Source organism: Strongylocentrotus purpuratus, unplaced genomic scaffold (assembly GCF_000002235.5).
Source record: "Strongylocentrotus purpuratus isolate Spur 01 unplaced genomic scaffold, Spur_5.0 spur5_scaffold_20, whole genome shotgun sequence".
NCBI lineage: Eukaryota > Metazoa > Echinodermata > Echinoidea > Camarodonta > Strongylocentrotidae > Strongylocentrotus > Strongylocentrotus purpuratus.
Genome location: NW_022145606.1, coordinates 15,037,234 through 15,050,523, shown reverse-complemented (window position 1 = coordinate 15,050,523; position 13,290 = coordinate 15,037,234). Strand labels below are relative to the sequence as shown.

At 38.7% G+C, this 13,290-nt stretch overlaps 1 protein-coding gene across 1 annotated transcript in view; it reads right to left on the bottom strand.

Moving 5' to 3' along the window:
* Nucleotides 1–13,290, bottom strand: part of LOC762353 (transforming growth factor-beta receptor-associated protein 1) — a 42,451-nt gene that overhangs the window by 26,744 nt on the left and 2,417 nt on the right. Inside the window, 15 exon segments of the mRNA XM_030992828.1 lie at nt 49–121; nt 1,992–2,060; nt 3,279–3,472; nt 4,478–4,669; nt 5,799–5,903; nt 6,409–6,504; nt 6,981–7,113; nt 7,789–7,924; nt 7,927–7,948; nt 8,669–8,803; nt 9,635–9,739; nt 10,271–10,327; nt 11,028–11,057; nt 11,856–11,954; nt 12,931–13,024. Coding sequence (XP_030848688.1) covers nt 49–121; nt 1,992–2,060; nt 3,279–3,472; nt 4,478–4,669; nt 5,799–5,903; nt 6,409–6,504; nt 6,981–7,113; nt 7,789–7,924; nt 7,927–7,948; nt 8,669–8,803; nt 9,635–9,739; nt 10,271–10,327; nt 11,028–11,057; nt 11,856–11,954; nt 12,931–13,024 — 1,540 coding nt within the window.

Sequence of the window (13,290 nt, the reverse complement as noted above, 5' to 3'; positions counted from 1 at the left end):
ACCACCACCAAACCACCAGCATCGCCACAAAAATATTTTGGTCTTTACCTTAGTAGCGTTCTCCGGTTCTTTTCTCATGGCCCAGTCTACATATCTCCACACCAGTTCATGATCGGATAAGCTACATTTAAAAGGAAGATGGAGGTCAGTTTCTATGTCATTGGAAATGTTTATTTCCATTGCATTCTTGTTCATTAATGTGAACCACATTTTCAAGTACAAGTACAGTCAAACCTGCTTTAGTGACCACCTGTCTACAAAGACCACCTGTCTACAAGGACCACATTTTTTGTTTCACTTGGAAATGGTTTCTTGTTGAAACATGTACTAAAGGAACTTGTCTACAAAGACCACCTGTCTACAAAGACCACTTTTGTGTTTCCCTTGGGCGGTCGCTGTGGACAGGTTTGACTGTACTTTCTTACAGGTCCAAATAAAGGTAGATTAAAGCTTAATGATACTACAAGTTATCATGGTTATCAATTCAATGAAGCATGATGGAAATAGGAGAAAATGCAAGTAAATAAGGCATTTTGGGGATACGATCTGCGCTTGGGCAGATACAGGAGATAAAAACCCATCAAGACGACTAATGGATACATGTGTACAAGCGTTCATGAAATTCGTGTAATCATTTTTCATTTATGCGCTGATGGTACATTCTATGATATACAGGTGGACATATTCTTTTCAAAGGGGCGAACAGAAGGTATTCATGAAGTGGCTCCATGATTTTGGCAGTAATCATTAAAAAATGACCCAACATGGGACCTCTCTATGTTGAAAAGATCTGTGGATATTTGGGGGTCATTTGTCCGTGTGCTTTCTCTGAAGTGGGATATCAAAGGATATTAGTCATTTTCCATGTGCAGGAGGTCATAATTGGCTGACACCAGACTTGGTGAAAATACGATTAATGGGTGTACGAGTCTAGCACACACACAGCAAACCCGTGGTCCCATCAAGAAATACCCCGGGTCTCTCAGAGAGTCTTCAGGTGATGGAAATGTAAAATAATGACTTTTCCATATAGGGCGATTGGTGGAAAACGCAGAGCCTCACATAAGGCCTGATGGTCATAAGACTGAAGGCTAATCCTGCTGATTGCCAACACCTGTTATTGGGTAAACACCTAAATGGTGCTAAAATTCCCCATAAGAGCCCACCATTATCGAATCTCGAAACCTAGTCCCTGGACAACCACCCCCCGGATAACCCCCGTCTAGGAAAACCACCCTCTAGGATAACTACCCCCTAGGACAACTACCCCTAGGATAACTACCCTTAGGATAACCACCCTCTAGGACAACTACCCCCTAGGACAACCACCTTTTGAATGACTACCCCCCCCCCCCCAGGACAACTGCGCCCGGTAGTCGTCCTAGTCATCCTATAGGGTAGTTGTCCTAGGGGGGTAGTTGTCCTAGAGGGTGATTGTCCTATAAAGTGGTTATCTGGAGGGTAGTTGTCCTATAGGGTAGTTGTCCTAGGGGGTAGTTGTCCTAGGGGGTGGTTATCCTAGGGGGTAGTTGTCCTAGGGGGTGGTTATCCTAGGGGGTAGTTGTCCTAGAGGGTGGTTGTCCAGGGGCTAGGTGTCCTAGAACCCACTATTATGTGTCTTTAAAGGTAAAGATCAGTTCTGGTCATGCGATTGCATTGCGAAAGTATTGGTGCGTGCTGAAAGGTTCTGGAATCATCAAAATGATAAGAAATTTGGCCCAGTCTAAAGTTACACGCACTGTACACAGAAAGATGTATATGGGACTACGCGACACGTGCGCGATATCTATTCGGTCCAAATAGATATAATAATTTACCAAATATATCAATTAGTAGGCGGTTTCCCGGCAAAATTTGTATCATCACGTATTAGTCAAAACATATTCTTTCACATGATTGGTAATAAGAGCTTCTATCTCATTTTTTGAGAGGGGGGCATTTCCAAAACTGGTCTTTACCTTTAAGATAAATAGAAAGGAATCCGATCTCACCTTGATAAGAAATCAATCACAAATCCTAATCCAGGGAAGGTTTCATCTGTAGCATCTCCATCCGCTAATCTGAAGGTATCATGACAACATAACATAAACATTGAATAAGTAAATAGAACATAAAAAATAAATAAAATAATATGGTTATTATATAGCGCCCTTTTCCATCAGGCTCTGATGCACAAGGCGCTTTACACATATTACCCTGGTTGTAGCCGAGCTGCCAAAGTAACTAGTGCTCAAGCACATCAGGTACCCATTTACACCTGGGTGGAGAGTGGCAAATGTAGATTAACGTCTTGCCAAAGGACATTAGTGCCGCAGCGGGACTTGAACCCCGTACCTTGTGGTCTGCAGTCTGGTGACTAATCCACAAGACCACAGCACCTCTACATGTGTATGTTACACTAGTCATTGGCAAAAACAAGAAGCATTTAACATTAATTGATGTAAACATTATTTTTGAAGCCACACTGTACTAGAAGCATCCCCTCTAGTGCCATCTCAGGTCGGCTGTAGCAGTATAGTCCCGTAACTCGCTGTAAGTAACTCTGTATGTTGACCATAAGATGCACGGGCAGGAAGTTCATCAATTCAGCATCGCTTTAAAGCTTATCTGTACTAGTTTATAGGAGGGATTAGACCGCCCTGCAACCAATTAGGCATTGTTTGTCATATAGAGGGAGCAAGTAGCTACAAGTAGGACAGTGTGGCTTTAAGTCGTAGAAAATGATGGATGCCTCCACCATGAAGCAATTTTACAAAGAAAAACAATAGCAATTTTCAAAATTCAAGTTTGATTGTAATCCGTTACAAGCTTTTACAAGCTATTTTGTCATAAACATGGTTGACCCTTTGATCTTCGACCTCATGACCCTAATATCGAATTGATTCATTGGCTCTGCAAGATACGTACATGTCTTGAGTTTGATAGTAAAATACGTAAAAGAAGCAGGGGTAATAGTGAGCACTAAAAAAAATAGGGTTTTTTCCCCTCAACCACGCCCCCCCCCCCCCCCCCCCCCCCCCCCCCCCCCTTGAGTAAAAAAAGAACAAGAGGATTCGCGGGGGGAAAATGGCATCTAACAAAATTCCCCCCCTTTTGGGTGAGAAAATTGGGAAAAATAGGGAAAAATTGAGAAGAATATAGAAAATAGGGATAAAATCGTGAAGAAGAAGAAAAAAAATCAGAGACAAAAAAAAGTCTGGAAAAAATCTGGGAAAAAAAAAAAAGAAAAACTGGAAAACCGATTTAAATTGGTTAATTATCAAGCCTGAAGAAGTCACCTTGCCCATAGGACCATGGCTTGCTCGCTATCACCCTGGTATCTGTGGAGGAGAGCCAGCGCATGGTGACGGCTGAATCCCTGCAGGTATTCACGGCTGTCTTCAGGGTCACAGGAGTGCTCGGTTGAGATGAGGGTGATCAGTTTGGTCGGGTTGGACTCGGCGTAGAGTTTCAGCAGGGCAGTATCAACCTCCTGGTATGAGAAGGAGGGGGGGGGGGGAAGAGGGGAAAGAGATTGAGGGGAGAGAGAGAGGGAGAGAGGATAGAGAGAGAAAGAGAAAGAGAGAAAGAGAGAGAGGGGGGGGTAGAGAGAGAGAGAGGGGAAAGAGAGGGAGAGGAAGAAAAAGAGAAAGTGGAGAGAGAAATAGGGGGAAGATATTAATAGGAGAGATAGAGAGAGAGAGAGAGAGAGAGAGAGGGAAGGGAAAAGGGGGAGAGAGAGAGGGGGGGGGGGGGGGGGAGAGGAAGACAAATTGGAGAGAGAGAGAGAGAGAGGGGGAGAGAGGATATAGGGAGAGAGAGGGGGATGAGAGGAAGAGAAAGAGAAAGAGAAAGAGAAAGGGGGAGAGGAGAGAGAGAGAGGGGAGAGGGGGGAGGGGGAAGAGAGGGAGGGATAGAGAAAGTGGAGAGAGAGAGGGGGTGGGAAAGAATAATAAGATGGTTAGGAAAAGCAGCAGCTATGCATGTATGACAAAGTTGTGAACAAAATTTGTAAATAAAACGCCAAAAATGAGATCATACCTTTATAATAATAATAATAATGGTGGCTTCTGATATCAGACACATGTTCGTCACGTTGTGACCCTCCTGGCGCTGCCCCTGGCTTTAGCAAGGCAGCCATTACGGCGCTCTAGCATTTCAAGGAATTAATTCCTGCCAGGTAGCCATTCACGGCACCTGGGTTGAATGTGGCAAGTGTAGATCAATGTCTTGCCAAAGGACATTAGTGCCGCAGTAGGACTTGAACCCCAGACCTTGTGATCTACAGTCCAGTGAGATATCCACTTGACCATGACACCTCTACCTTTATGCCTATTTAAAGAAGGAAATAATACATATAGAGAAGTCTACAGCATAAGAAAAAGAGCAGAGAACATGAGAGAGAGAGAGAATGAGAGAAAGAGAGACACAGAGAGAGACAGAGAGAAAGAGAGAGAGGGATGAACCTCAATAAAAAACACTGTCAAGAATACTTTACCAGTTTCATGCCGACTGCTAGGTCAGTATCCCTGACGTCTTCTAGGAAGTCCATCAGGAATTGCTTGCACTCCGCTACCTTGTCAGGCTTACCTCGGACAACCTGACTGATATCCGCAAAGTCGTGAAGCGGTGGGATGGCCCGATGGAAGTTGGAGTTGGAGGGCAGTAGGTTTGGATAAAGGCAGATCAACTGTTCCATAGAATAAGATTGATTGTATTTTAAACATATCACTTTATTGACAATACATGTACAGTGAAACCTGTCTATAAAGACCACCCAAGGGAGACAATAAAAGTGGTCTTTACAGACAGGTGGTCTTTATGTAGTTTCTTTAGGCTCCTTTATAACACATTACAATGAGAAACTATTTTCAAGGGGGAAAAAAAATGTGGTCTTTGTAGACAGGTGGCAGCTAAAGCAGATTTGATTGTACTTACATCACAAAGTAGACATAATAGTCTACAACAACCAAAAGTACTGATATACATGTATAAAATACATCTTGAACTAATATGAAAATCTTTCAAAGAAATGATTTTCCATATCAAATAGTGTTATATCTTTTATAGGTTTCACCAATTTTAAGAAACTTTAATTAGGACCATAAGAATTTTAGGGGCAAAATCAAGCAGATGGATCAAATGGAAAAGTAGATATTGTGGGGAAAGTTGAGAGGTCTCATATCAGTACATTCATGGAGTGGAGGGATGGCTCGCTGGAGTTAAAGCGCAGTACTGGGTGTGGATACGGGTGCATAAACTCTTCCATAAAATAAGGATCACAAACAAATGTTATAACATCGGAAAGGTGAAAAGAGTAAAGGAAAAAGGAAAAATTTCGGACAGGTTTAGGTCTGATGCCAGGAAAGTCAGAAGTTGGATGGTAGTACATGTACGTCAGGATACAGGCAGATAACCTTATTAGGTGACAAAAATTTTCTTCCATTTTAAGTTCAGTTGAGTTTTTTCAATTGATTTCAATTCAATGATCGTTATATCATCACATTTGGATAGTTCAAAAGCGCTAGTTTGCAATTTAAAACCACTTTTGGCACTCAAAACACCTATACAATTACAATAAATGGAAGTTACGGGAAATAACCGCTTATAGTATCAAGATTAAACACAAAACATAATACATCAAAGCAAATTTTTAACCTGCGCTTGTGTATCATGCTTCTGTAATGTCCTTTATTTTAACAATTTCCTTAATTACAGTTGTAAGACAATCTAACATGCACGTGATACAGCATTATAAATGAATACAATCATAAAAACGGTTTGGAGGAGGCAACGACTGGCTGTTCCCCTTTTCTTACCTCTCTCACATCAAGCTTAGCTTCCTTGAACAACTCCATGGAATCAGCAAAATTAAGCTGAGCGAACTGGATGAATCCTGCCTGCTGCTGTATGCGGTTATACATCTATAAGAAAATGAAACGTGTAGGTCAAAGGTTATGTAGAGTTTTGGTAGTGAACAAGAAATTTTGTATGAAATGTATTGAATCTTTATATCAGGGGTGATAGTGAGCACTAAAATATATTTTTTTTTTTTTCGCTCGACCACGCCCCCTTGACAGTAAAAAAAAAAAAAAAAAAAAGATTCGGGGGGAAAAAAAGGGCATCTAATGTATTCCTGCCTTTTTGAGTAAAAAAACGGGGAAAAAATAGGGAAGAATAGAGAAAATAAGGGAAAAATCAGGAAAATAGGGATAAGATTGGGAAGTAGAAAACAAATCGGGTAAAAAAAAAAAGAAAATTTAAAATCTGGAACCGATTTAAATCAGGTAATTATCAGGCCCGTTATATGCCACACCTTGCATTACATTGTTTTTATCTGTGTAATTATACCAAAATGAAACATTACTGAATGGTTCCAATGGTTTAAATACCCTAATTTAACGACAAAATAGAGTAATATTGGATTACCTGCAGAAACTTATCCTTCCCAAGTCCAGCTTTCCGGTAGTTTTTTGCAAGGTTCAATGCTTCTTCCACTCGTTTGTCAGCAAGTAACGCTTGGACCTGATGTGAAAACAGGAAAAAAGAAAAGACAACTAAAATAATGAATTTACTTTGAAGCCCCTCATTTAGATTTTTTTCTCCAATTTTTCTACAACAATTAGGACTACAGTTATTTTCGGTATGTAATACACAGAAGTTTTCGTGAAAAAAATTAAATTAAATTCAGATTATGACTACCATTAGAAATTGATTTACATTCTTTCCGTTGTTTACAGGTACATGTTTTATTTGAAAAATCCTCCTAACTATACCATTTCAATTTCAAAGCCAGCATGCTAAAAACGTACAGAGAATGCGCAGTTTGGGCCTAGGCGCTACTGATACTACAGAACTTATATTTGCCGAGCAAGCAAAGAGAGCTCATTAATGCTAATTTTAATCACTTGATTATTTTGAATGAAAATAACATTATTTCAATCACACTTTCAGAAAATCTGGTAAAAAATGGTCACGCTTGGCGAAATGTGTTTCTATACCTGTTTCTCTACTGGAAGAGGCACCAGTGCATACACCTCTTTATTGGAAGCAACAAACATCTTCCCCTCAAAGTCACCCAACAACTTCCCTCCTTGGAATGGAATGGTCTGCTTCTGCTGCTGGTCCAACACACTGGTGAGTGAGAGAGCAGGAAGTTGATAGGGTTATTCCATTTGACATGAGGGGTGAGGTAAAAAGATAGAAAGGGCCATTTTGAAAGTTCAGGCTGTGTTGACTTAATATTTCGATCAGTAAAATTGTGAGTATGTTGTCAACAGATGAGAACAAAGTTATTTACCAAAACAATAATCCTAATTTAAAGTAGGAAAGAAATAGAAACAAAAACTTGAAAATGAACATTTCAAAAGAAAGCGGAACAAGTATAAAAAAAAGGGCTAATTCAAGAAGATAAGAATTAAAAATTAGAAAGGAAACACCACTATTAAGAGGAAAAATCAAGAGAAATACAACACAGGGATAATTACAATAAAGTGACAGAAGAGAAGAACAAAATTATAATGATAATAATAATATTAAGAAGAAGAAGAAGAAGAAGAAGAAGAAGAAGAAGAAGAAGAAGAGGAAGAGGAAGAGGAAGAGGAAGACGAAGAAGAAGAAGAAGAAAGAGAAGAAGAAGAAGAAAGAGAAGAAGAAGAAAAGAAAGAAGAAGAAGAAGAAGAAGAAGAAGAAGAAGAAGAAGAAGAAGAAGAAGAAGAGGAAGAGGAAGAGGAAGAAGAAGAAGAAGAAGAAGAAGAAGAAGAAGAAGAAGAAGAAGAAACAAAAAGGAGAAAAAGAAAATTTGTTTACCTGTGAACTGTAAGAAACTCATCATCCAATGCTACCACATACGGGAATGTGTAACTGACAGCGCAGACTGACTCCGCCCACTTCAATGGTGGCCTCTGGGACATCCCTCCCGACGTTACAAACATACCAAGAGCACCGGCCCTGCTAGTAAAAACTCCTCCTATAGGAAGAAGGTAGGGAATGAAAGCAGACATGCACTCATCAACATGTTTTGCTAATGTTATTAAATCTAGTAAATGCAAAGAAAGACAAATACAAAAATATGCTCGGATGATACAATACACTAAATGCAACTTAAAACTCCTTCTACATGGACACGTGTGATAATGTGTAGAAAGCAATAAATAAAGAAAGGCTCGCATTTAAATCACAATCTAGGAAACATTACAAAAAACATGAGTATTTAGGAAAATACCAACAAACCCAATGTACAAGGCAATTTAATTTAAAAATTCACCTAAATGTAATATTGGTTTAAAACAAAATCTGATTGCGGGAGCTCTTTTAGGCTTTGGAGTTGTATAAGTGGGATTTACTCACCATGACATATAAGTATTTTTTATGATTATTATTTTTATTTTTTTACAAGACCTCCTCTTCAATTTAACAGAGATCTTTTAGTGCTTATCATAATTTAATTGCTCAGCACTATCCGATTTGCTTACAATATCCAACGCCACCCACACAAGACTTTTAAAATCGATTGACATAAGTCTGCTAGCTAGCCTTCTTACATTTACGATGAAGTACCTGACCAACAAAACTCATATAAAACACAAAGTTGTCTTCTTTAACAAGGCCTAAACTGAATAAAATAATCATATTTTTGACTGAAGTAAGCAAGAGAATTCAAGACCTAATTAACATATTTAAAACCTACCCTTCCGACTCTCTTGATGATTGGTGTGGTATGCTCCGTCTCCACGGGGAAGAGGTCAGTGATTTGACCTGTGTCATAGTTTGCCAGGATGTACTGGTTGCTAAGGGCAACACAGACACAGAATGAATCAATACCCTGTGGAAGAGAATATTGAAAGTTGCTGAGCCAAGAATTCATCAGGTTGGACCAAGTTAAACTTGGTTCAACATAGACAACGTAGTTGACTCTTGCTACCGCTACTACGGTATTAAGCCATAGAGGGCAGCACCAGCCAAGGGTATATTTGGTAAAGGCATTTTCCGGTGCCAATACAAATACAATGGGACAAGAACTTAACAACTTCTCTCAAAACTCTGATAGAAAATGATATTTTCGAAGCCAATAGAATACAATCAACAGATTATGATGGTACCTACACAGATCTCATCAAATTATCTGGGGAGTTCATGAAACCTGAACAATAGTTTAGTACAATAAGGAATTAGTTGACATTGCTGTAGATTCTCTATGGTAGCCGAAAAAAACCTTGTCTTTAATCATCTTCCCCAGTATCGTATCTGCGCATGTGCTAACCTGCGCCGTGTGGGAGGGAGGTCGCTATCTACTGTCAAACATCGTATTTGCGGTAGGGTCAATTGTTTGAGGGAGCTTATACAAGTAAGTTGCCGGACAATAGAAATAGATTAATACAACATTCTTTCCCCAACAAATCTGTATTAGTAGCATCATTGATATTCTTACAACTTTGTACCTAGGACCGACAACTTAGAATCAAATCACAATCCAAATTCGTAGAACAGATCTATGAATAAAAAGTACCACCTGTTGTTTTTAGATTTGAGATTGTCATGTAGAATATCAATTCAATTGTCATTTTAGTTTAAACAAAACAAATCAAGATATGATACAGAATGTAATTTGTTGATTACTATTTGAATATTTGTCAGTGCCAAGTCATCTACTCACCACATTGACGGGCATATCTGGTATTGATACATCTTTGACTAGAACCATCTTATCTTCTGTGACTGAGTAGACCTGCACCAAGCGTCTCTTTGTGGCTACGGCAATCTGAGTAATGATGAAGAGAGGAGAGAGAGAGCAAGAGAGAGAGAGAGAGAGGAGGAAGAGGGAGAAAGCAAGAGTCAGAGAAAGAGAGAGAGAGAGAGAGTTTACTTTGCTTTACATCCTGAAATGGACCAATTATCGTATACAGATTAAACATCAATTGCAACTTATTTGTGATTGATCAATTGCAACTATGTATATAAGAGAAAGGGGACTGCCAACTTGTGATTGAATCGCAACTAGGACAGAGAGGAAGAGAGAGAGAAACTTGCAAGGCCAAAAAAAAAATGCACCAGATGATGGAAGTTTTGCATTGAACTACACAATGGCTTTGCAAAATTACGCCATTTCCGACCCTGATTAGCAGAACAACATCCCTTTTAATGCCTGAATAGCATCTATCTAGAGATTATATACCGGTACTGAAAACAGTTCAATAATCTTGAAGTCTTTGGTATATCATCCCATGATATACTATGTGACCCAGGAAGAGATTTTGTGTTGCATATCAACAGGTAACAAAATGAGGCTTACCTCTACACTGAAAGGACTGCCACTCCGTGGGTTCTCATTTACACAGAATGATGTCACCTTGGAGAGAGAGAAAGGAAACAAAAAAAGAATATGAAAACATGATATTGGCATTAACGCGATAATGAACTGATTAACTTTCTACCCTAGCAGAATTCCCATTGCACAGCGCCATCTCATGGTCAATTTGCCAACAGTGCATAACTAAATACCTAATTTTCACTTCGCAGACAGAGAACTCAATGCAAGAGCCAACAACACAGCTAGGGAAGCAGCGTGTTACGGGACAGTACCCTAATGAAGTTTCTTCATTTGCAAGTTACCGTAATAGCATTTTAGTGTCTCCTTTTAGTGACGTTTTATTTCCATCTTATTAAACAGAATAACATATTATACAGAAGTAGAAAGTGCAACTACTTGTTGAAGTACATGGTGCAGGTCATTTAATTAAATTTGTACATGTATTTAATCAAAAAATAATCACCTAAGTCTCTAAACTGACACCGCAGAGTGAAACTTAGAATCTTTATTTTTTCGTCTACAAATAAGCCAATTTCTTCTTGGTTTTTTAATTTTGTTATTCACACTGTTTCATTCAGTGTACAACTGTATTTATTTTGTTATCATAAAAGATTGGAAAATACAAATAATTGTCGATAATTTGAGGAGGTTATAAGCTGACTCGTTTAGACCCTTAGAAAATTCTGTACTGATGTGGGTTAACCAGGGAAATGAAGGAAATAGAAAATGAAATACTCACCCCTTTAATCTTGGCTCCACTGAGTATAGGCTGGGCAAAAAGAAGAAGAGAAAAGAGAAAAAGATAATCATCCACTTCACAACTGTGAAATGTTTCATGTATGCAATTACGCAATCTTACTTCAAGATTTTATTTATCCCATCTCATATATTTTGTATGAAAATTCTTTTGAGAGAGATTATTAGTAAAGACAACTACATGTAAGAGACATATTAGACAAAGTAGAACTGGACTTTAATCCTCACGTTGGGTTAATTAGTAGAGAATAAAATGATTTGGAAATTGGAATTAAGAGAGAATAGAAGAGCACAATATGAAGTAAGGGGGAGGGATGTAGAAGTGAGAAGGATGGTTGCAGTAAACACCTGGAGGGTAAACATGTGTACCGGTAGTAGCATCAGTACAGTACCAGCATTAAGTCAATATGGGGGGGGGGGGGGGGGGGGGGGGGGGGGGAAGGGGCTGCGAGAGGGAAGGGTGGGAGAGGGAGTTGGGTAGTGAGAGGGGGGTAACACTATGAATATGACGGACAAAGAAAGCGGACAAATATACAGTTCCTCAGGTAGACAAAGGAACATCCCTTCACTGCTATTATTACACATTTTTACATAATAGCAGTGAAGGGATGTTTCTTTGTCTACCTGAGGAACTGTATATTTTGTCCGCTTTCTTTGTCAGTCATGTTCATAGTGTAAGGAGGGGGTTAGGGTGGGATATATATCTCTAGGGTGAACATGTGTGATACTTGTAACTCAAGAACGTTATCACACAGTACCAGTATTAAGTCAAGATTGGGGGTCAGGAGGTTAGGAAGGGGTCGGTACATACCTCTAGGTTGAACATGTGTAGCAGAGTCAGGACATTATCACACAGAACCAGTATCCTGGTTAGCGCTGAGGCTGCCTGTAATTGTTGGATTGGCTTTCTCTGTTACACATACAAAAAATGAAATAGAGTTTAAAGTGTGCATGTACCATTCACCTGAAGACAAAAAGTGTGTGCATAGAGAGGCTGTATAAACCAATCTCACAAAACTTAACATGGCATTCTTAACATTTAATCATTATTATCGTTGTTATTAATATTATCATTATTAGTAGTACAGTAGTACATGTAGTAGTAGTCCTAGTACTATTACTATATAGTAGTAGTAGTTGCAGTAGCATAATTATTATCATAATTTTTCATTATTATTATTGTTTCTGTTATTATTATCATTACTGTTATTATTATTGTTGGTGTTGTTGTTGATGGTGTTGGTGTTTTTGTTGTTGTTATCATTATTATTATTATTGGTTCATGGAAAATAAAGAGTTAAATAGGCATGGGAATAGAAAGACAGGAGTTGCTGCTACCTTGTATGGCGTTCAACAATAAGGGATCAATTGGGCAAAAAGAATTTCCATTTTCAGTTTAACTTAAGATAAACTTGAGTTCTGGTAAAAAAAGAAAATGAATTCTCACAGAATCTAACGAAACTTACACTGAATGTTCAAGATTACAAATAAATGTCATGTGCCAAACAATTTTGGAAGAAAATGTACTGTATATTGGCTGAGTAATGAGCAAAGAAAGATAAGGAAATCAGGGTAGTACTAGTCCCGACACCATGTGTGTTGTTCCATATACATCTTTCTGTGTAAGTGATTGTTACTTTACCAAGACTCTGCCAAATTTATGATGATTTTGGTGACTCCAGAACCATGCATTACACACCATTACTTACATGCTATATGATAAACTTTTCTGATCCATTCCACACCTTTTCTTTCACAATGCAATCGCATTACCAGAACTCAAGTTTATCTTTAATACAATTTGGAGTGGACATTAAAAAATTATTATTATTGTTATTATTATTATTATTACGATATATAACAAGAGCAAAATATTGTTGACTTACCACAGCCAAGTATTTATGGGACTGTTTCTCAGAGACAAACGTGATCTTTCCATTGGGTTGCATCTTTTCTTCGATCAAGTAATGGATCACAAAGCTAAAGAATATTGAGAAAAAGGAGAAGAAAAATATAATACAAAATGAATTTCATTTCATTTAATCTATTTACTGTTCTTACGTATATTTGACTTGATTTGGCATGGTGGCTCAGTTGTAAGAGCGCCCGCCTCATGAACGGGAGGTCGTGGGTTCGAACCCTGGCTGAGTCATATAACAATGGGACCTTCTGCCTTCTAGCTAGGCGCTCAGCATATTAGATTGGAGAAGGATAGTAATAACATATTATTTTATGCAGGGCCCGCT